The sequence below is a fragment of the Petaurus breviceps genome, unplaced genomic scaffold (assembly GCF_028583685.1).
Source record: "Petaurus breviceps papuanus isolate PSGF00001 unplaced genomic scaffold, PetGlider_PUasm1.0 183, whole genome shotgun sequence".
Classification (NCBI taxonomy): domain Eukaryota; kingdom Metazoa; phylum Chordata; class Mammalia; order Diprotodontia; family Petauridae; genus Petaurus; species Petaurus breviceps.
This window is the reverse complement of record NW_027185791.1, coordinates 14,307,974-14,328,813: the sequence shown is the minus strand read 5'-3', so window position 1 is coordinate 14,328,813 and position 20,840 is coordinate 14,307,974. Positions and strand designations below refer to the sequence as shown.

The 20,840-nt window shown below is 37.7% G+C and overlaps 1 protein-coding gene across 1 annotated transcript in view; it reads left to right on the top strand.

The window, feature by feature from the left end:
• Nucleotides 1–20,840, top strand: part of GID4 (GID complex subunit 4 homolog) — a 42,390-nt gene that overhangs the window by 11,633 nt on the left and 9,917 nt on the right. The window contains exon 2 of the mRNA XM_069087871.1: nucleotides 2,459–2,566. Coding sequence (XP_068943972.1) covers nucleotides 2,459–2,566 — 108 coding nt within the window. The remainder of the gene's footprint in view (nucleotides 1–2,458; nucleotides 2,567–20,840) is intronic.

Below are 20,840 nucleotides of genomic sequence, written 5' to 3'. Positions count from 1 at the left end.
AAGAGACTACTGTCACTTTTAGAGAAGACGTTTAGCTTTGGTGTCAGAAGACTTGTTTTAAATCTCTGTTTTGCCTCCAAGTATGTGTGATCTCAAGCAAGTTACTTTGCCCTTTCTGGGCCTTTGTTTCCCCATCTATAAAATAAGGGGATTGGATTTACTGCTGTGATGATCTCTAAGCTCTTTCTAGTTCTAAAATATGAACTATGAACATTATTTCAATAGAAATCCAGTTAACTGCCTTTATTTGGGGGAGGGGAAGAGGAAGTCAATTTAATAAGCATTTTGTCATGCCAAGAAATCATTAGAGGAAACTGGCCTTTTTGCCCACCAGGAGTACATGATTCTAGGGTTTTAGCGTTGGAAAGCTCTTTATAGAGTTCATCTAGTGCAGTCCTTTTATTTTAGAAGTAAGGCCCAGAGAGGTGGAGAAGACTTTAGCAGGGCTACAGAGGAGTAGTGAAGTCAGTAGTCCAGCTGGGATTTAATCTAGGTCTTTGCACTACAAATATATTGTTCTTTCTACTACCTTTGGCTGCCTCCCTAATGTTAATTTACATTTGTTGATCTTACTTGCTTTCTCTTTCAGGTTGATTCTCTTTTAGAAGCCAAGGGTGGTAGTTTTTAAAATTTTACATTAATAGTCCTTCCCTGTGCTATTTATTGGTGGACTTTTTTGTATCCTGTCAAATGCCATCTGTGGTCTTGTGAAAAAAGTTTAAGACTACAAGTTTCTACTTGGGAAATTTTCCCTTTTTATCTAGTTTATTCACTGTTAAACAGAGAAACTGTCTACCATGCCGTGTTCATTGCTGAAGAAGAGGTAAAAATGGATAATAAAATATCCTCTAGCCCCACAAACAATTCTAATATAAGTTAGAATACTCACTTAATTGGTGCATCTTTATATATAAATAAATAGGATATCCACTGGCTTTGCAGAAAGTGGGATCTGTTGAATCAGTAGGTTCATTATATCTTGAAATTTCTGTCTAGAAAATAAACAGCAATTTTTCCATACATCAGATCTTTTCCAATAACTTGTAGACATAGTGGAGACATTCTTGATTTTATGAAGCTTTCAGGATTGTATATTCCTGGTTTGTTCCAGTCTGGTTGAGAATATTTTATTCAACAAACATTAAACACCTACAGTATGCTAGGCCTTGGGGATACAGAGACAAATAAAAGTTGTTCCTGGTCTGCTAGAACTTTTATGTTGTTGAGGGAAAGAAACTATTGAATAAATATGTATAGGGCACTGAAAACTGAGGGAGAAGAGAGAGGTGCTTTTGTAGAAGCTGAATTGTATGAAGCATTTGACGGGAGGAATGTGGTAAAAACAATAGGCTATATTTGAAAACTGGTTTTATTTGTTAAAATGGGATACTCTTTTACAGAGATGATGCTGTGACATGGGAAAAAACTGTTAAAACAATAGCACTTCAATATATATATATGCACACATATATATCTCATTGTATGAATACTGTTGTAAACAACATAAGAAAGGGATTATAGAGAATTTAAAGAAAAAAAGTGGCCTTAGTATGGGGTGGAGTGCGTGTGTGTGTGTGTGTGCGTGCGTGCGTGCATATGTGTGTGTGTGTGTGTGTGTGTGTGTGTGTGTGTGTGTGTGTGTGTGTGTGTAGAGTAGGACAGGGAAGTGGAGTTAGGAACACTTGGGTTCTCTCTATGACCCTGGCCCCAGGCGGCTCTCTGAGACTGTAAGTGGCAGAGCAGGCACTTTACTATTTGGAAAGGGGTGTTTCCTTACTGGGAATTCCCTATGCCAGTGGAATTACAGGTCTGACTGTATGGGTGTAGAGACACACACTTACATATATACACCCACACTCATATAATTTGCTCTTTTTTGTATATGAATATGCTCATTTCATTTTATATCTGTTGAGTTCAGAATTACTCTGATCTCAACTGATACCAAATAAAATGAGCATATTTTTCAAAATAGAGCAGATAATGAGGCTTATATATGAAAGCATGAATATTTATTACTTGCTTTTTTGTTTAAGTATATAAAATCAAAGCTGTCCTTGTCATTTGCTTTAGTTCTTAAAACTTTTAATTTGGAACTACTTACTTGGTTGGTTTGGTTTGGAACTACTCTGTGAAAAAACAAGATGTGCTAAGCTGTCATCTGCTTACCAAGGTATTCTAAAAACTCCTGTGACAGAAATCTTTTGAGTTATTAGTGATTCTGTTCTTCTGGCATCAGACTTTCAAAATACTGCAAACACAGGAAATATCCTCTTGTTTGTGGACAACATAAGTAAAGCCAAGTGTCTCCAGCCTCTGTGTTGGCAGATGTGCCCATTCTGTAGGTTTTAACTCTAGTTTGGATCACTGCATAGCACTGTTAACTTTTATCCAAGTATTAGAATGAAAAAGATGAAGCTGTTGCTAAGAGTTTAAAAAATATTTTCTTTTTCTATAGGAATACCCAACTCTTACTACCTTCTTTGAAGGGGAAATAATCAGCAAAAAGCACCCATTCTTAACCCGAAAGTGGGATGCAGATGAGGATGTAGATCGTAAACATTGGGTGAGTAACTCCTTGAATGATCCACTTTGACTCTTTGAATGACAATTTGGTAACTAAAGGTAATTAGAGATTTAGGGTCTTTTAGGCTATTGAACATTTCCAGGCCAAAAGAAAAAAGGTACTTTTCTGCTTTTTTTTTTTCTGAAGGGCAATTGGGATTAAGTGACTTGCCCAAGGTCACATGACTAGTAAGTGTTAAGTGTCTGAGACCGAATTTGAACTCAGGTCCTCCTGACTCCAGGGCAGGTGCTCTATTCACTGAGCCACCTAGCCACCCCAAAAAGGCACTTTTCTAATTGACCATACTTTGTTTTCTTATTGGAAGTTAAAGCAATGAGCAAAATGGGGATTTGTTCCAGTATATTTAAATGGTGATCTTATTAATTATTATCTTGTGGGAATCTTCCTCATGGTTTTGACACAGAGGGGCCACCAGTGTGCTGGGGGAATATCCTTGAGATTTCCTGACATCTCAAAGATACTTGAGGAAGTACCTGGGTTCTCTAACAGTTAACTTTTGTTCTCTCAATGTTTACAGCACATCATCTTTTTCAGTGGTGCATTTCTTTGATGATATCTTTTACTCCACTTCTTTGTAATTAATTTCTTATTCATATATGTTGTAACCTCCTTACATCTACTGTATTCCTTACTGTTGATCTTCGAGTGGATCTCAACTTGGTTTCTTTCGACTATATTTTGCATCATGACTCATAGCTAATGAGAAAAATACTGGTTTTAAGGAGATGAGCCTTCAAACAGAGGAGTTTGTATTTGATTCTAGATTGGATTCTCAACTTTGTATCATGGCCTCTTTGGCAGTCTGGTAAAGTCTATGGATCTTTTCTCAGAGGAATGTTTTTAAATGCATACAATAAAATACATGGGATTTATAAAGGAAACAGATTATAATAAAATAGTTATCAAAATATTAATTGCATCTTACTATATTTGTGTTGTAGTAGTATGACTAAATATTTTAAAAATATAGACAAAGTTAATTTAATTTTTTAAAAGATATTGTGAAAGCTGTTGCTTAGCTTGAATAAGAACATTAAGTTGTAGAGTAATCTTTGACAAGGCAACACACATGTCATGTTGGACATGGAATAACTTAATTTTTTTTCTTGATGGTTACAGATATTGAAAATTTTAGTTCACAAAGATATATTGTAATAAATGGAATTAAAGCTTCCATAGCTCACTTTATAAGGCATGAACATAGACTTCTCTCAATGAACACTAGCATCCTGAAGGCATTTTGAGTTAAATAGAATAAGTTGTCGGGGCGGCCAGGTGGCTCAGCGAGTAAGACTGGGCTCCAGTATTGGGATGACCTGGGGATCAAATCCAGGCTCAGATACTCAGCACCACACCCAGAAATAACTGGCCGTGTAACCTTGAGCAAGTTACTTAACCCCGATTGCTAAAAAAAAGAAAAAAAAAGAAAAGAATAAGTTGTCATAAGTTTTTGGTCCTAAAATCATTGGGGTCGTTTTGGCTAGGTCATTATCTTCAGTACAATTTGTGTCAAAGAAAAAGATTGTCCATTTTATGGTTCAACTTTAATGTCATCTAAGTAGAAGTAACTTTTGAAAGAGTTCTGAAATATTTCCAGTTTGTAGATTTCTCTTTCCAAAGAAATGAAAGATAATTTTGTATCTCAACTCAAACTTAGTAAAAAAAAACACTTCCAATATGATGATATACTTAGAGAATCCTAGAGAATCAAGTAAAAAACTACTTGAGACAATAAATAAATTTGGCAAAGTTGCAGGATATAAAATAAACCCACATAAATCCTCGGCATTCCTATATATTTCCAATGAAACTCAGCAGCAAGAAGTAGAAAGAGAAATCCCATTTAAAGTCACTGTAGACATTATAAAATATTTGGGAATCTACCTGCCAAAACAAACCCAGGACCTGTATGATCATAACTACAAAACACTTTTCACACAAATAAAGTCAGATCTAACTAATTGGAAAAATATCAATTGCTCGTGGCTGGGTCGAGCTAATATAATAAAAATGACAATTTTACCTAAATTAAATTATATATTTAGTGCCATACCAATTAATTTACCAAAAAACTACTTTATAGAGTTAGAAAAAATAGTAACAAAATTCATCTGGAAGAATAAACGGTCCAGAATATCAAGGGAATTAATGAAAAAAAATGCTAGGGAAGGTGGACTAGCTTTACCAGATTTCAATCTGTACTATAAAGCAGCAGTCATCAAAACTACTTGGTACTGGCTTAGGAATAGAGGAGTGGATCAATGGAATAGATTAGGCACACGAGATTCAGAAGTCAACGACTACAGTAATGTATTGTTTGATAAACCCCCAGACCCTGGTTTTGGGGATAAGAACTCACTATTTGACAAAAACTGCTGGGAAAACTGGAATATAGTATGGCAGAAACTGGACATAGACCATTATCTAACACCATATACCAAAATCAAGTCTAAATGGGTTCATGATCTGGGTATAAAGGTTGATACTGTAAGCAGTCTGCTAAAACAAGGAATAGTTTACCTATCAGACTTGTGGAGAGGGAATGACTTTATGACGAAACAGGAATTAGAGAACATTATAAAATGTAAAATGGATAATTTTGACTACATGAAATTGAAAAGTTTCTGTACAAATAAAGCCAATGTAACCAAGATTAAGAGGGAGGTGGGAAATTGGGAAAGAATCTTTACAACCTATGTCTCTGACAAAGGACTCATCTCTAAAATATACAGAGAGTCAAATTTATAAGAATACAAGTCATTCCCCAATTGATAAATGGTCAAAGGATATGAACAGGCAGTTTTCAGAGAAAGAAATTAAAGCTATCTATAAGCACATGAAGAAATGCTCTAATTCACTATTGATTAGAGAAATGCAAATCAAAACAACTCTGAGGTACCACATCTCACCAGTCAGATTGGCTAAGATGACAAAACAGGAAAATGACAAATGCTGGAGAGGATGTGGGCAAACTGGAACACTAATGAATTGTTGGTGGAGTTGTGAACTGATCCAGCCTTTCTGGAGAGCAATCTGGAACTATGCCCAAAGGGCTATAAATACTTTCATACCCTTTGATCCAGCAATACCACTCCTAGGGTTAAATCCCAAAGAGATCATAGAAATGGGAGAAAGACCCATATGTACAAAAATGTTTATAGCAGCTCTTTTTGTTGTGGCAAAGAATTGGAAATTAAGGGGGTGTCCATCAATTGGGGAATGGCTGAACAAGTTGTGGTATATGCATGTTATGGAATATTATTGCGCTATAAGAAACGGGGAACAGGCGGTCTTCATATTTACCTGGAGAGGCTTAAAAGAACTGATGCAGAGTGAGAAGAGTAGAACCAGGAGGAATTTGTACACAATTACAGACATAACGTATGTGTGATGACCAACTTTGATAGACTGGACTCTTCTCAACAATGCAGGGATATACCGTGTTTCCCCAATAATAAGACACTGTCTTATTAATTTTTTGGACAGAAAAACACCAGAGGGCTTATTTTCAGGGGAGGGCTTATTTTAATGAACATTGACAACAATTTTAATAAACAGGTAACTGTGAACAAAAAAATTTACCTTTATTCAATAAGCAAATCACTGGGGAAGAACAGGATGACTCACTCACTGCTGCAACTCTGATTGGATGCAGCTCGGAGCGCGGTGTGCATTTCACGGGGGGGGGACCGTGTATACAGAGGGTACCGTAATGTAGTGTGTAGCGCAGGAGATCACCTTCACTACAGTAGCAATCTCAATAGGGCTTATTTTGGGGGGAGGGCTTATTTTAGAGGAATCTTACACAGTAAGGGGAGGGCTTATTTTTGGGATAGGTCTTATTATCAGGGAAACACGGTAAGTCAATCCCAAAAGACGCATGATGGAGAGAAAAACGTGCATCCAGAGAAAGAACTAGAAAGAACTAAATTTATATCCAGGTGGAAGCAAAATACCTGATCTTTTTCGTTCTCTTATTTGATTTTATGTCCTCTTTACCATTTTTCATTCCAGCCGGTACAATCCATCCTTATAACCTGACCATTGTATAATGTGAAAGTATTTACAGATCCTATACTTGATTATAAGCCGCCATGGGGGGGAGGAAGGGAGGGAGAGGGACAAAATGTGAAATTCAAGGAATTGTGGAATTGAATCCTGTAAACTAAAAGGAAACAAACAAATTAATAAATTAAAGAATTTTAAAAAAATAAAGTTAAAAAAAAACACTTCCTTGGACTTTTGAAAGTTTGTAAGTATGTCAGCTTCTATCCTCATTTTTTCATACTGGCAATTTAACCAAAACATTTGTTAGTATCATCCAGCTTGGTGACTTCAGGACCTTGAATTGAAACATTTTTCTCGTTAATATGGTTAAACATATCTGCCAGGTAAGCCAGCCAGTGAATAACTTCTTTCTTTCAAAGTGCTTCAAGAGTGGGTTTTCTTTTTCTTTTAGAAAACAATGAAACTTGTGCCCTTAATTCTTTTTTTTTTTTCCTTCAAATTTTAAAATTTATTTTTAGTTTTCAATATTCGTTTTCACAAGATTTTGAGTTACGGATTTTCTCCCCGTCTTTCCCCTACCCTCCACCCCAAGATAGCAAGCCTACTGAGTACCCCTTTCCCCAATCTGCTCTCTGTTATATCCTCCCCCATGTCCCCCCCCAACTTTCTAGTAGGGCAAGATGGATTTCTATACCCTAGTGCCTGTATATCTTATTTTCCAGTTGCATGTAAAAACAATTTTTTTTTAAACATTTGTCTTTAAAACTTTGATTTCCATATTCTTTCCCTTCTTTTCTCCTCACCCAACCCCACTGGGAAGATAAGCAATTCAATGTAGGTTGTACATGTGTGGTTACGCAAAACATTTCTGTAGTAGTTATATTGTGAAAGACTAACTATATTTCCCTCCATCCTATCCTGCCCCCCCCCACTTATTCTATTTTCTACTTTGACCCTATCCCTTTTTAAAAGTATGTGCTTCTAACTACCCTCTCCCCCAATCTGCCCAATGCTTCTATCATCCCCCTCTTATCCCCTTCCCCCCTTCTTTCCTGTAGGGAAAGATATCCAAATGAGTGTGTATGTTATTCCCTCCTTAAGCCAAATTCAGTGAGAGTAAGGTTGACCCATTCCCTTTCATCTTCCTGCTCTTCCCCTGTATTGTAGAAGTTTTCTCTTGTCTCTTTTATATGAGATAATCTACCCTTTTCTATCTCTTCCTTTCTCCTTCTCTCATTATATTCCTCTCTCACCTCTTAATTTTATTTTTTATATATCATCCCTTCCTATTCAACTGATCCTGTGCCCTCTATGTATACATGTACACACACATATATATACACACATGCACCCTCCTATACATACATATATATGTATACATATATATATTCCCTTCAACTATCCTTGTACTGAGAAAAGTCTCATGAGTTACAATTATCATTTTTCCATGTAGGAGTGTAAATTGTTCAACTTTAGTAAGTTCCTTATGATTTCTTTTTCCTGTTTACCTTCCTTCTCATGCTTCTCTGGCTTCTTGTATTTGAAAGTCAGATTTTCTGTTCAGCTCTGGTTTTTTCCTCAAGAATGCTTGAAAGTCCTCTATTTCATTGAATGACATATTTTCCCCTGAAACATTATACCTAGTTTTGCTGGGTAGGTGATTCTTGATTTTGATCCTAGCTCCTTTGACCTCTGGAATATCATATTCTAAGCCCTTCGATTCCTTAGTGTAGAAGCTTGTGCCCTTAATTCTTAGACGCTCTTTACGATTTTTCCTCTTGAAAGCCCATAAACACTTCTTTTTTGTTCCCATTTCTTGACAAAATCTTCTGAAAATGTGATGATTTAAAGATCTGCTTCTGATAAACCTGGTAACTTATGACTATTGACAGAACTTCTTTCAGGGTTTTTGGAAGGGTCTTTGTTGACTCTGCATATCTGTGATGATGGGAGGAGCTTCTTTTTTCACTAAAATAGCTGATGCTGATGCATTACTGAGTGTTGCAGGAACTCGTCTGTGCAAAGATTATGAAGCTTTGCTTTCCAAAGTCTTGTTTGGCAAAAATATTTTATTATTTCTAAAGATTGACAGTCAATTTAGTTTCCTAAAGGGACTCAGAAAATAAGAATTCTTTGATGGTGTCACCATGTATTTACATAGCAAACAAAAACAAGGAGCTGAGACACTGAGAGATGTCTTGTTTCATCCAGTAGCATACTGGGGGCAATAGTGAGTCAGCCTATTCCTTGATGACCTGCTTCAAAATGTTCACAATTCTAGAACATACTGTATCGTTTCACAGTGGAGCTGCTTCCAGATTTTCCACTATTGCAGAGTACAAACCATTTTGACCATGGCTTTACTAAAATCTCTCCAGGAGTGAGGGGTTTCTTGTGCTGGGCAGTTTAGTAAGCGGCTTTATGAAAAAAGTTTCTGTGAAATGGCAAATCCCAGTTTGGAAAATGTCCCAGCTTTTTCACATTGAGCTGTCTTTGCACAGAAAGAACTCACATCTTTATATGTATTTTCAGCATATATACTTTCAGTTTTCTTGACTTCATACTTTATTCACAGGAATATTTTGTGCACGTGTGTGCACGAGCTCATACACACAGAAAACAGCAGTGACTTTTATGTCATGTTTTACATTTATTACTTCATGTGGTGATGCTGGTCTGAGTCAGGAAGACCTGAGTTCAAATCCTTCATTACACATTTGCCAACTGGGCAAGTCACTTAACTTATGTTTGCCTCAGCTTCCTCCACCGTAAAATAGAGAATAGCGCCTACCTCCCAGGGTGGTTGTGAGAATCAAATGAAATTATATTTGTAAAGTGCTTGGTATACTATTTGGCACATAGTAGGCCTATATAAATAGTAGCTATCGTCATTATTATTATTAGCTATATAATATAGTCTTTCTACTTTTCTTTGACATTTCCACTTAAATTAGGTCAACAAAAATTTAAATAAAGCTAAAAGAAAATATTTGATTCAAGTTGATTTTTTTGAAACTTAGTATTTTTGTATGTTTAAGTGATTTGATAAATCTGCATAGAATAAGTAATTTGTGTGAGATATTCAAGAAATTTGTATGATAAGTAAAATAAGACAAGTTTTACAATTTATAACCAAACCAAAGCTTTAACCTTTTTAGTGGCTTTTAACCCTCTCATAGAAACATGTTAACTCAGGAGTTCTGTCCAAGCTGGAATTTGACTATTACGTGTAGAGTTGTATTCGAGAAGTAATATTTGCAGTTTTCTCGCAAAGCTGTTTTTAAAATGAGCAGCATTTTCACAAAATAATAATGCATGAAAATCACTTGAACAACATTATGTATACATGTCTTTACTTTATAACACAGTATACAAAAAGGAAGAATGAAGAGGTAAAGTAGGATAAAGAATCTTTGTTCACAGAACTTATAACACTGGGTATAACCTTTATCACTGTGTAGTCTGTTAGCAGTAATAAATTAATTTTAACACTCCCCAGCAGTTATCTCAACCATCAAATGTGTTTGAACTTGCCTGTTCTACATGTGTAGTCCATATGCCTATATATGTTATAAAAGACCATGTCACATTATGGAAAGTTAAAATTTTTTTATTTGAACTTCTGCTTTGCAAAATGAAAGCAACTCATCTCCTTCCATGTATTTATTGGCAAACAGTTGTACTTAGGAATACTGGAGTATTATGCAAAGTAGATGCCTGGGTCACCATGTAAGAACATGCAATTTCAGAATTTGGTGACAACTAGGCACAGAAATGTGCTGGCCAGTTCCTTTGTATGAGCATCTGTAGACAGGATTGGAATCACATGAGATCTAGTAGCAGATCTAATAACTACAGTGATTTTGAGTATAAATGATATTTTGAGACATCTATAACAAATATTATGTGATATGATACGATTTGTGATTTCTATTGGTAACAGATTCATAGGTACTGGTACATACTATGATGGTTTATTGCCTATCTGTTGAGAAAATTAAATTGATTCTGTATCTTTGTTTATTGATCCAATTTACAAATAATTGATTTTGTCCTGCAGCTAAGTCATGGTTCTTTGTCTCTGAACTTAGTTCAGAAATTCAGCTGGCCTATAATGAGTTCCCTTTAGAAATCCAACTCTCGGGAGTAGAAACAGGATCTCCTTGTGGCTCCGGCTCCCACCACCTCCTATTCATGTAAAAGGGGACTCTAAACAAACTTTGGAGCTACAGAACCCACAAAATTACACAGAGAAGCTAACCTCCCGCTGAGGACAGCCCAGCAGGCCTGCAGGAATGGGCCAGTGCTGCACTCTGCACTCTGGGAGCTGAGCCCAGACCCACTCCAAGGTTTTAGCCCCAGGGCGGGCCTGACCAACCACCGGCTAGAGGGACTCCAGATCACCAGTAGCTGTGGCGATCCAGAATTATTAACACAAAGATGCTAAGGACAAAGTGAGAGGTCAGTGCATTGTGGACTTTGGGACCCAGTAGTTGGGAGTGCGTCGGCTTTTGTTCCTGGAAGAAGCCACTGAGGGCTGCAGCCACTGCCACGTGGCAGCTTCAGCTCCCAGCCCCCCTTAGTGTAGGGGGACAAAGTGACCAGTCTGAGGGGTAATCGCTCTTGTTCTAACCTGCTTGGACCTGGATTGTGGTCTAGGGTGGATGTCCTGGGGTTTGCGACCAGCTTGCCAGAGCATATGGAGGCTTCAGAGAGGGCACCCAACTAATACCTTCGGCAGCTAAGAAAACCCCAGGGTTTGGAATGAAGCTCTCCCATCTGGTGGCAGAGTCCTACTATAGCAAAAAGCCCAAAAGTCAAGTAATTGAGTGCCATAATGACCAGGCAGAGGAAGCAAACCAAGTAAAGCAATCCAACATTAGACTCCTATTTTGGGGACAAAAAGGATCAAAGCATGATCAAAAAGGAGGAAGACAGTGGAGTCAGAACTCCTGCACCAAAAGCTTCCAAGAAAAATATGAGCTGGTTACAGGCCTTAAGAGGACCTTAAGAAGCAGATAAGAGAAGTGGAGGAAAAATTGGGGAAAGAAATGAGAATGATGCAAGAAATTTATGAGAGTCAACAGCCTGACTGAGGAAAATAACACCTTAAAAAACAAACTAACCCAGATGGCAAAAGAGGCTCAAAAAGGCAATGAGAAGAATTTGCTAGATGGAAAAAGAATCTCAAAAGCTCACTGAGGATAATCATTCTTTCAGAATTAGATTGGAGCAAATGGAAGCTAATGACTTTATGAGAAATCAAGATGTTGTTAAACAGATCCAAACAAATGAAAGAATAGAAGGCAATGTGAAATATCTCATTGGAAAAACCACTGACCTGGAAAATAGATCCAGGAGAGATAATTTTAAAATTATTGGACTACCTGAAAACCATGATCAAAGAAAGAACCTAGAAATCATCCTCCAAGAAATTCTCAAGGAAAACTGCCCTGATGTTTTAGAACCAGAGGGCAAAATAGAGGTTGAAAGAATCCACCATTCATTCACATTCTGAAAAAATCCCAAAAAGAAAACTTAGGAATATTATAGCCAGGTTCTGAAATTCCCAGATCAAGGAGAGAATATTACAAGCAGCCAGGAAGAAACAATTTGAATATTGTGGAAACACAATCAGGAAAACTCAGGATCGGAGCGGCCAGGTAGCACAGCAAGTAAGAGCACTGGCCCCAGAGTCGGGATGACCTGGAGATCGAATCCGGGCTCAGACAGTTAGCACCCTCCCAGAAACACCTGGCCGTGTAACCTTGAGCAAGTTACTTAACCCCAATTGCTTTAAAAAAAAAACAAAACCAAGAATCACCTACCCAGCAAAACTGAGTATCATGTTTCAGGGGCAAATAGAGTCATTCAGTGGAATAGAGAACTTTCAAGCATTTTTTTTTGGTCTTTATTAATTTGTTTACTTTTAGTTTCATTAGATTCATTACCACAATTCCTTGAGTTTCAAATTTTCTCCTCCCCCCCATGGTGGCATATAATCAAGTATAGTATCTGCAAATGCTTTCACATTAGTCATTAGTCAGGTTATAAAGAAGGATTGTAACAGATGGAATGAAGAATGGGAAAGAGGAAACAAAACCAAACAAGAGAACGAAAAAGGGCAGGTAGTTTGCTTCAATCTGGGTTCAATCTCAGTTCTTTTTCTGGATGTAAATATCTCTCTCCATCATGAGTCTTTTGGGTTTGACTTATATCACTGCATTGCTGAGAAGAGTCCAGTTTATCAAAGTTGGTCATCACACATATGTTGTGTCTGTAATTGTGTACAAATTCCCCCTGGCTCTACTTTTCTCACTCATTATCAATTCATATAAGCCTCTCCAGGTAAATATGAAATCCATCTGCTCCTTGTTTCTTATAGCACAGTAGTATTCCATTACATGCATATACCACAACTTGTTCAGCCATTCCCTAATTGATGGGTACCCCCTTAATTTCCAATTCTTTGCCACCACAAAAAGAGCTGCTATAAACATTTTTGTACATATGGGTCTTTCTCCCACTTCTATGACCTCTTTGGGATACAACCGTAGAAGTGGTATTGCTGAGTCAAAGGATATGAAATTATTTATAGCCCTTTGGGTATAATTCCAGATTGCTTTCCAGAATGGTTGGATCAGTTCACAACTCCACCAGCAATGCATTAGTGTTCCAATTTGTCCACATCCTCTCCAGCATTTTGTCATTTTCCTGTTTTGTCATCTTAGCCAATCTGACTGGTGAGATGTGGTACCTCAGAGTTGTTTTGATTTCCATTTCTCTAATCAATAGTGATTTAGAGCATTTCTTCATGTGCTTATAGATATCGTTAATTTCCCATTTAAAGTTACTGTAGACATTATAAAATATTTGGGAATCTACCTGCCAAAACAAACCCAGGACCTATATGATCACAACTACAAAAGGCTTTTCACACAAATTAAGTCAGATCTAACTAATTGGAAAAATCAATTGCTCGTGGCTGGGTCGAGCTAATATAATAAAAATGACAATTTTACCTAAATTATATATTTAGTGCCATACCAATCAATTTACCAAAAAACTACTTTATAGAGCTAGGAAAAATAGTAACACAACTCATTTGGAAGAAAAAACAGTCCAGAATATCAAGGGAATTAATGAAAAGAAATGCTAGGGAAGGTGGACTAGCTATACCAGATTTCATTCTGTATTATAAAGCAGCAGTCATCAAAACTACTTGGTACTGGCTGAGGAATAGAGTAGTGGATCAATGGAATAGATTAGGCACATGAGATTCAGCAGTCAATGACTATGGTAATCTTGTTTGATAAACCCAAAGACCCCAGTTTTGGAGATAAGAACTCACTATTTGACAAAAACTGCTGGGAAATCCAGAATATAGTATGGCAGAAACTGGGCATAGACCATTATCTAACACCATATACCAAAATCAAGTCTAAATGGGTGCATGATCTAGGTATAAAGGTTGATACTGTAAGCAATCTCAGAAAACAAGGAATAGTTTACCTGTCAGATTTGTGGAGAGGGAAAGATTTTATGACTAAACAAGAATTAGAGAGCATTATAAAATGCAAAATGGATAATTTTGATTACATTAAATTGAAAAGCATCTGTATAAACAAAAGACAATGTAACCAAGATTAAGAGGGAGGTGGGAAATTGGGAAAGAATTTTTACAACCTATGTCTCTGATAAAGGACTCATTTCTAAAATATATAGAGAATTGAGCCAAATTTATAAGAATGCAAGTCATTCCCCAGTTGATAAATGGTCAAAGGATATGAAAAGGCAGTTTTCAGAGAAAGAAACTTTCAGGCATTCTTGATGAAAAAACCAGAGTTGAATAGGAAATTTGGCATTCAGATACAAGAAGCAAGAGAAGCATGAGAAGCTAAATAGGGAAAAGAAATCATAAGGAACATATCAAAGTTGAACTATTAACATTCCTACCTGGAAAAACGATAATTGTAACTGATGAAACTTCTCAGTATGAAAATAGTTGAAGGGAATAGAAATATACATATATATATATATGTGTGTGTGTGTGTGTGTGTGTGTGCGTGTGTGTGTATATATATATGTTTATATTGGAGGGTATACAGGCATTTGAATACATATGTGAATGTGTGTATATATGTTTACAGGTATACATAGATAGAGGGCAGAGGACCAATTTAATAGGAAGGGATGATACTTAAAAGGTGAAATTAAGAGGTGGGAGAGGAATATAATGAGAAGAAATGGGGAGAGACAGATTGGGGTAAACTATCTCATATAGAAGAGGCAAGGGAAAATGGCTACAGTGGAGGGGAAGAATAGGAAGGCAAAAGGGAATGGGTCAACCTTATTATTCTCATTGAATTTGGCTCAAAGAGGGAATGACATACACACTAAATAGGGTATCTCACTCTATAAGCGAGTAGGGGAGAAGGGGATGAGGGGGGGATGATGGAAGGGAGGGCAGGCTGGCGGAGAGGGAAGTTGGAAGCACACACTTTTGAAAAGGGACAGGATCAAAGTAGAGAATTGAACAAGTGGGAGGTGGGATAGGAGGGAGGGAAATATAGTCAGTCTTTTACATATATCTACTATGTTAATGTTTTGCATTAGCTGCACATCTACAACCTATACTGAAATGCTTATCTTCCCAGTAAGGGTGGGTGAGGAGGGAGGAAGGTAATGAATCTGGAATTCAAAGTTTTAAAATCAAATGCTTAAAAATAAATATTTATATATATATATATACATATATATACTATTATTAATACTATTTTACATGTAATTGGGAATTAAGTTATACAGGCACTGGGGCATAGAGATCCACTGGAAAAGTCAGAAGGGGTATGGGAGAAAATATGGGAGAGAGCAGATTGGAGGAGGGGATATCCTGTGGGACTACTATTTTGGGGCGGTGGGTAGGGGAAAAACAGGGAGAAAATTTGTAACTCAAAATCTGGATAAAATGAATGATGTAAATCAGAAGTTAATAAAGCATTTGGAAAAAAAAAAAAGAAATCCACCTCTCTTACTAATTGCTGTTCTATTCTTGCCTCAAGAAAATATGCTATCTTTGAGGGGTGTGGATGTCTGAGTCAGGTCCAGTATCTTTACCCCACCAAGCTATCCTGTAAAGATATGTGATTCGCTATCCAAAGAAGTCTGATCCACTATCTCTGACCTTGCAGGTAGACTCAAAGCAATGAATATTTCTTTTCTTTTTTTTTTTGCTTTTTGGAGGGCATTTGGGTTTAAGTGACTTGCCCAAGATCACACGGCTAGTTTTTGTGTTAAATGTCTGAGGCCGGATTTGAACTCAGGTCCTCCTGACTCCAGGGCAGGTGCTCTATTCACTTAGCCACCAAGCCGCCTCCTGAATATTTTTTAGTTATAGGAGGGCTGTTATTTCTAGCCCCTCATTCGCAGTTTCTAACCAATCATTGTCCCCCATACCTCAGCTCCAACTAGTCATAAGTTATTCCCACCTGTGAAGATTTATTCTTTGTTCTTTATTCCCCTAGAACTATTTAAGGGATCTGACCCCCTCATTTAGGATCTTAGCTTTGCTGAGGAAACTTGAGATCCTCTTTATTGATAGATTTGTGCTTTGCCAAGAAATTGATCATGCTCAGAACTTTGTGCCTGAGTTTACCTTAATTTTAACTGTTACAGCTTATAATTGTCAGAATTGCAAAACTTCATTGAGAGTTTGGTGAAAAATAAAGATGTTTTTCCATCTGAGTTCAAGGACCCTAAATTAGGAACCTGTGCACTAGAGATAGTAGGGAGCCACTGGGGTTTATTGAGCAGGACAGGGTGACATGGTTAATCCTGTGGTTTTGGACTGTCACTCTGGCTGCTTTGTGGAGAGTGGTTTGGAGAATAGTGAGACTTGAGGCATGGAGATTAACTAAAAGGCAGCTGCTGTAGTGTAGGTGAGATGCTGAGGGGAGGAAGTAGGACGGGGAGGTGACAAGACTCAGGAGCGACTGGGGAGACTGAAGCAGAAAAGCTGAACAACTGATGGGTTCTGTGAGATAAAGGAGAGTGAGAAGTCAGGAATGACAGTGAAGTTGAAGCGCTACGTGATTAGGAGCACAGTAATTACCTCAGAAGAAATAGGGAAATTTGAAGATGTGTGGGTTTGGGTGAAAAGATACTGAATTCTGCTTTAGACATGCAGAATTTGAGATGTCTAGAGAACATCTTGTTTCAAATGTTCATTAGGCAGTTAGTATTGCAAGGTGGATATCAGGAGGGAGACCAGGGCTGGATACACATAGATCTTGGAGTAATCTACACAAATGACATATTTTAGGTAAATAACTAGTATGTACAAAATGTGTGTAATGTAGATGAGATGATGTCAGAGGTAGGGGGCCATACCCAGGGCGTGTGGGATCTGAGCAAAGGCCTCAGGGAGTCAGCCAGCATCTGTCTCAATGCGGCAGGCACTGTGCTGAGCAAGAGTAAACAACAGTCCCGACCCTCAAGGAGCTCACATTCTAACGTAGGAGAAAATAGGCAGATAGCTATGTACATATAAAATATGTGGGCATGTAGCGTGTGTGTGTGTGTGTGTGTGTGAGTGAATGAATGAATACAAATAGAAGGTTATTTCAAATATTACAGGATACTGGGAAAGGCTTCTAGCACAAGGCAGGATTTTAGCTGGGACTTGAAGGAAGTCATGCAGTCCAGGAGGCAGAGACAAGAAGGAAGAGAGTTCCAAACATGAGGGATGGCCAGTGAAATGGCGCCAAGTCTGAATTTGGAGTGTTGTGTTTGAGGAATAGCTAGGCGTTCAGTGTCGCTGGATCCCAGAGTATATGGAGTGAAAAGTAGGATGTGAGAATACTGGAAGGAACACTGGGTTTGAAAGGGCTTGAAACACAAAACTGAATGTTATGCTTGTTCCTGGAGGTAGTCGTGAGCTGCTGGAGTTTGTGCGGGGAGGCATGTGCTTATGGTATAGTCAGACCTTAGCTTTACAAAGATCACTTTGACAGAATGGAGGATGGATTGGTGAGAAGTGAAGTTCAGCAGTCTGTGAAATATTAATGAACATCACATAGAGAAGGCACAGGGGAGGTATGTGTGGGCTGCAGTATATAACTGACAGGAAACTCTGAACAACAGAAGTAGAAGATGTCATTGAGCAGTTATGTGATAGGAAGAGAAAATGGGATGTTCAGCTGGGCAGCCAGAACGCTCCCCTGGCACCCTTTCAAAGTCAGAAAGCAGCAAGGAAGGCCTGCATCACATCAGGGGGTCACCTTATGGGAAGACTGAGCATGCGTTGCCCAGGAAGGGCAGACATGTAGTAAGATCTGCATCATGGGGGGGGGGTGCTTTTAAATTGTGATCATGGATCCATTTGAGTATTGTCTTTAAATGAGCAGACAGTCCCAGAATTAGTGTCCCAGTGAAAGAACTCTATTAAGTTCAGCCACCAAGAACAGAAAGGTCAATATAAAATTTGGCAAGGGATGACAAGAAATCTAAAGTGAAGAAGAAAACGGTTAGTATGGACATGAAGTTCATTATTTCAACAACCTACTTATTTAAACACCTGTTCTGAGCAAAAACTTCTGTGGTAGGCGTAGGCCATTGAGGCTGTGTGTGTGTGTGTGGCATGAAGATTCAGATAATTTAAGACATCTCCTTCCAAGTTCCTCATGGAGCTTATAATTTAGTAGAAAGAAATAAGAGCCATGAAGAAGCGAATTATTCCCATTAATGGGCAGTAACCAGTAAAAACTTAAAATTAGAATCTTTTTTATAATTTTTTCTCCAACGGCCAAGAGGAAACACTGGCGACTTCCCACTAGCTTTTTGGTGCAATTGAAAACAATGGGCATGTCTCTTCAAAAGTCTCTACTTACTGACAATAGTGTGGACTCCAGAATTTTGTTCTTTCCATTGGTGTTCATAAACACGGTGGCCTGTACTAGCTCTTGGTTTTGGACATATTCTTCTAGAAGACTTATTTCTATGTGACACCCCCTTGCTTCATAATTATTTTTCACAAGCTTTAGAAGTAGTAGTGATGAGGAGTGGGGGTGTACCTGCTGAGACATACCAAGGATAAACTCTGTTGATCTTATGTAAACAGTAATGAGACATGCTATTTTCCTAGATGTAGAGGGCCATGATGGAGGGATGGCTGAGGTTTTTCAAACCTGACAACCACTACCTACTCTTGATGATTCATGTGGGGACAGATGATCCTAACCAGAAGGATCTAAAGAAGCATTGTTACGGGTTGTGGAGATATTGGTAAGAAGCTGAAGACCTTAAATGCCAATTAAAGGTAGAGAAGTCAGAAGAGAGGCAAATTTGGAAAGTAAAGAGCTGGTGAAAAGTTATGTCTGAGCATAAGGTTTGTATTTTGGAGCCTGACTTAAAATATAGAAATAATGGATTCTTAGCTTGGGGTAGGGTTTACCTAATTGGGGCTGGTAGAAATATATTTGCTTATAATCATGCTAGTCTGATCAATTTCTGCTCATACTGATGAGCATAGCTGGAAGAAATCACATTTTTGTGCCAACTGGGTCCTTACAACTGCATAGATGTCATTTAATTTGGCATCTATTCCCCTTCTCCAGCCTCCTCATTTGAGAAAATCAAGGATATCCATCTTGAGCTCCTTCCATTTCAATGTCACACCTCAAAATCCCTTTACATCTTTATGCATTATCTGTCCTTATATTTATACTTTTCTCCATGTCAAGATCGATCCCTCTACTTATGCCCTTGGTGTTCTTATCTCCTGTGTTGGCTGGAACCTTTCTTCAATGACCATTTCTCTTAACTACACATGCCTAGGTTTTCCCAATCCTTAAAAAGTTTTGATTTGATCTTGCCATCCATGTTAGCCCTTCCTCTATATCCTTGTTTTCATTACCATACTCAAAAAGAACCATCTGTAATGATTCTTCTATTTCTTCACTAACCAAAATATTGAATGAACTGATCTCTCCATGGTCATGAATTATTTTGTCTTTTTAAAAAATTATTTTTATTGGTGTCTTGTTTATGTATGCCATTTGTGCCTGGCAGACCCTTCCTGGATCATACTGATCTCATCAGCCACAGTTGGACACACTATAATTGACCCTGACATAGTGATGTCATTTTGGTTCTCATTGAGTACAAAGAACAGCACCCAATCAACCATTTGTGAATATATTTTCAACCAAGCCCATTCTTGGGGTGCATAATTTTGTCTCCTGAACCCCAACTTTGATCGTGTTACCTTCCCAACACATCTTTCTCAACCTCAGGCTGGTATAAGTTTCTTGCATTTAGGCACAAACCTTGTCTGTTTATATTTCCATAATATGTGTATTCTTTTGCTATGTCACTGTTTTGCTTTTTTATTTATGATTTGCCTCAGATTTGTAGGGTAGGTCATCTTGGGCTATGTTTTGAGCTCCTTTGCTCTTTGGAACACATTCCCTCCTGCATTTTCAGGTGGGTGCAAAATAGTCTTGTGTTATTTAGACTTTCTTCTCTTTATATTTGAAGGTCTTTCTCCTCCTGCTGGCTTGCAGATTTTGTTATTTTTCAGTGAAATTATGAGATTAAACCACACTCTGAGTCTTGGAGTTTGCAGGATAGGATTTTTTTCTGTAGATACTCTGTGGATTTTTTTTTATCAACATTTTATTTTCTGTATTCTGAAATTTGGGCAGTTTTTTGTAGTGTTCTGGTCTTTTGCTTTGTGTTTTTCTGGGAGACTTATAATCCTTTTTGTTGTCTTTATGGATCCTGTCTTCAAGATCAATATGTTTTGCTGTATGGAGATCATGCTTTCTTTTAATGTTATTGTTTTTTTGCTTCTTTTCTTCCTTGTCCTTCATTTCTACGTCTTTGCCTTTGTAATCATTTGTCTTCCCTTTTGTTTCTTTACTGATATTTGTTACTACTAGTTCAAATTTTTTATCAGTTGCCTTTTATTTCTCCTGTGTGGGCCATAAATTTTGCTTTCATTATTCCTATTTCTCTTTTAAACAATTCATAAACATCCTGACTTCCTTACTGTCTTGATTCATTTTACTTTGTCCTTCTATACTTACTTATTCACAGATGTCTGTGCTCTTTTCACTGATCTAGAGGCCATTTTCCTGTCTGTTATTAATAGCTTCCCAAGTGGTTTATCTCTTTATGTTCACAGTCTTTAATTGAGTTCTTTTTCTCCTGAGATCTTTGGTAATCTCTCCTGCTTTTTCTCCTC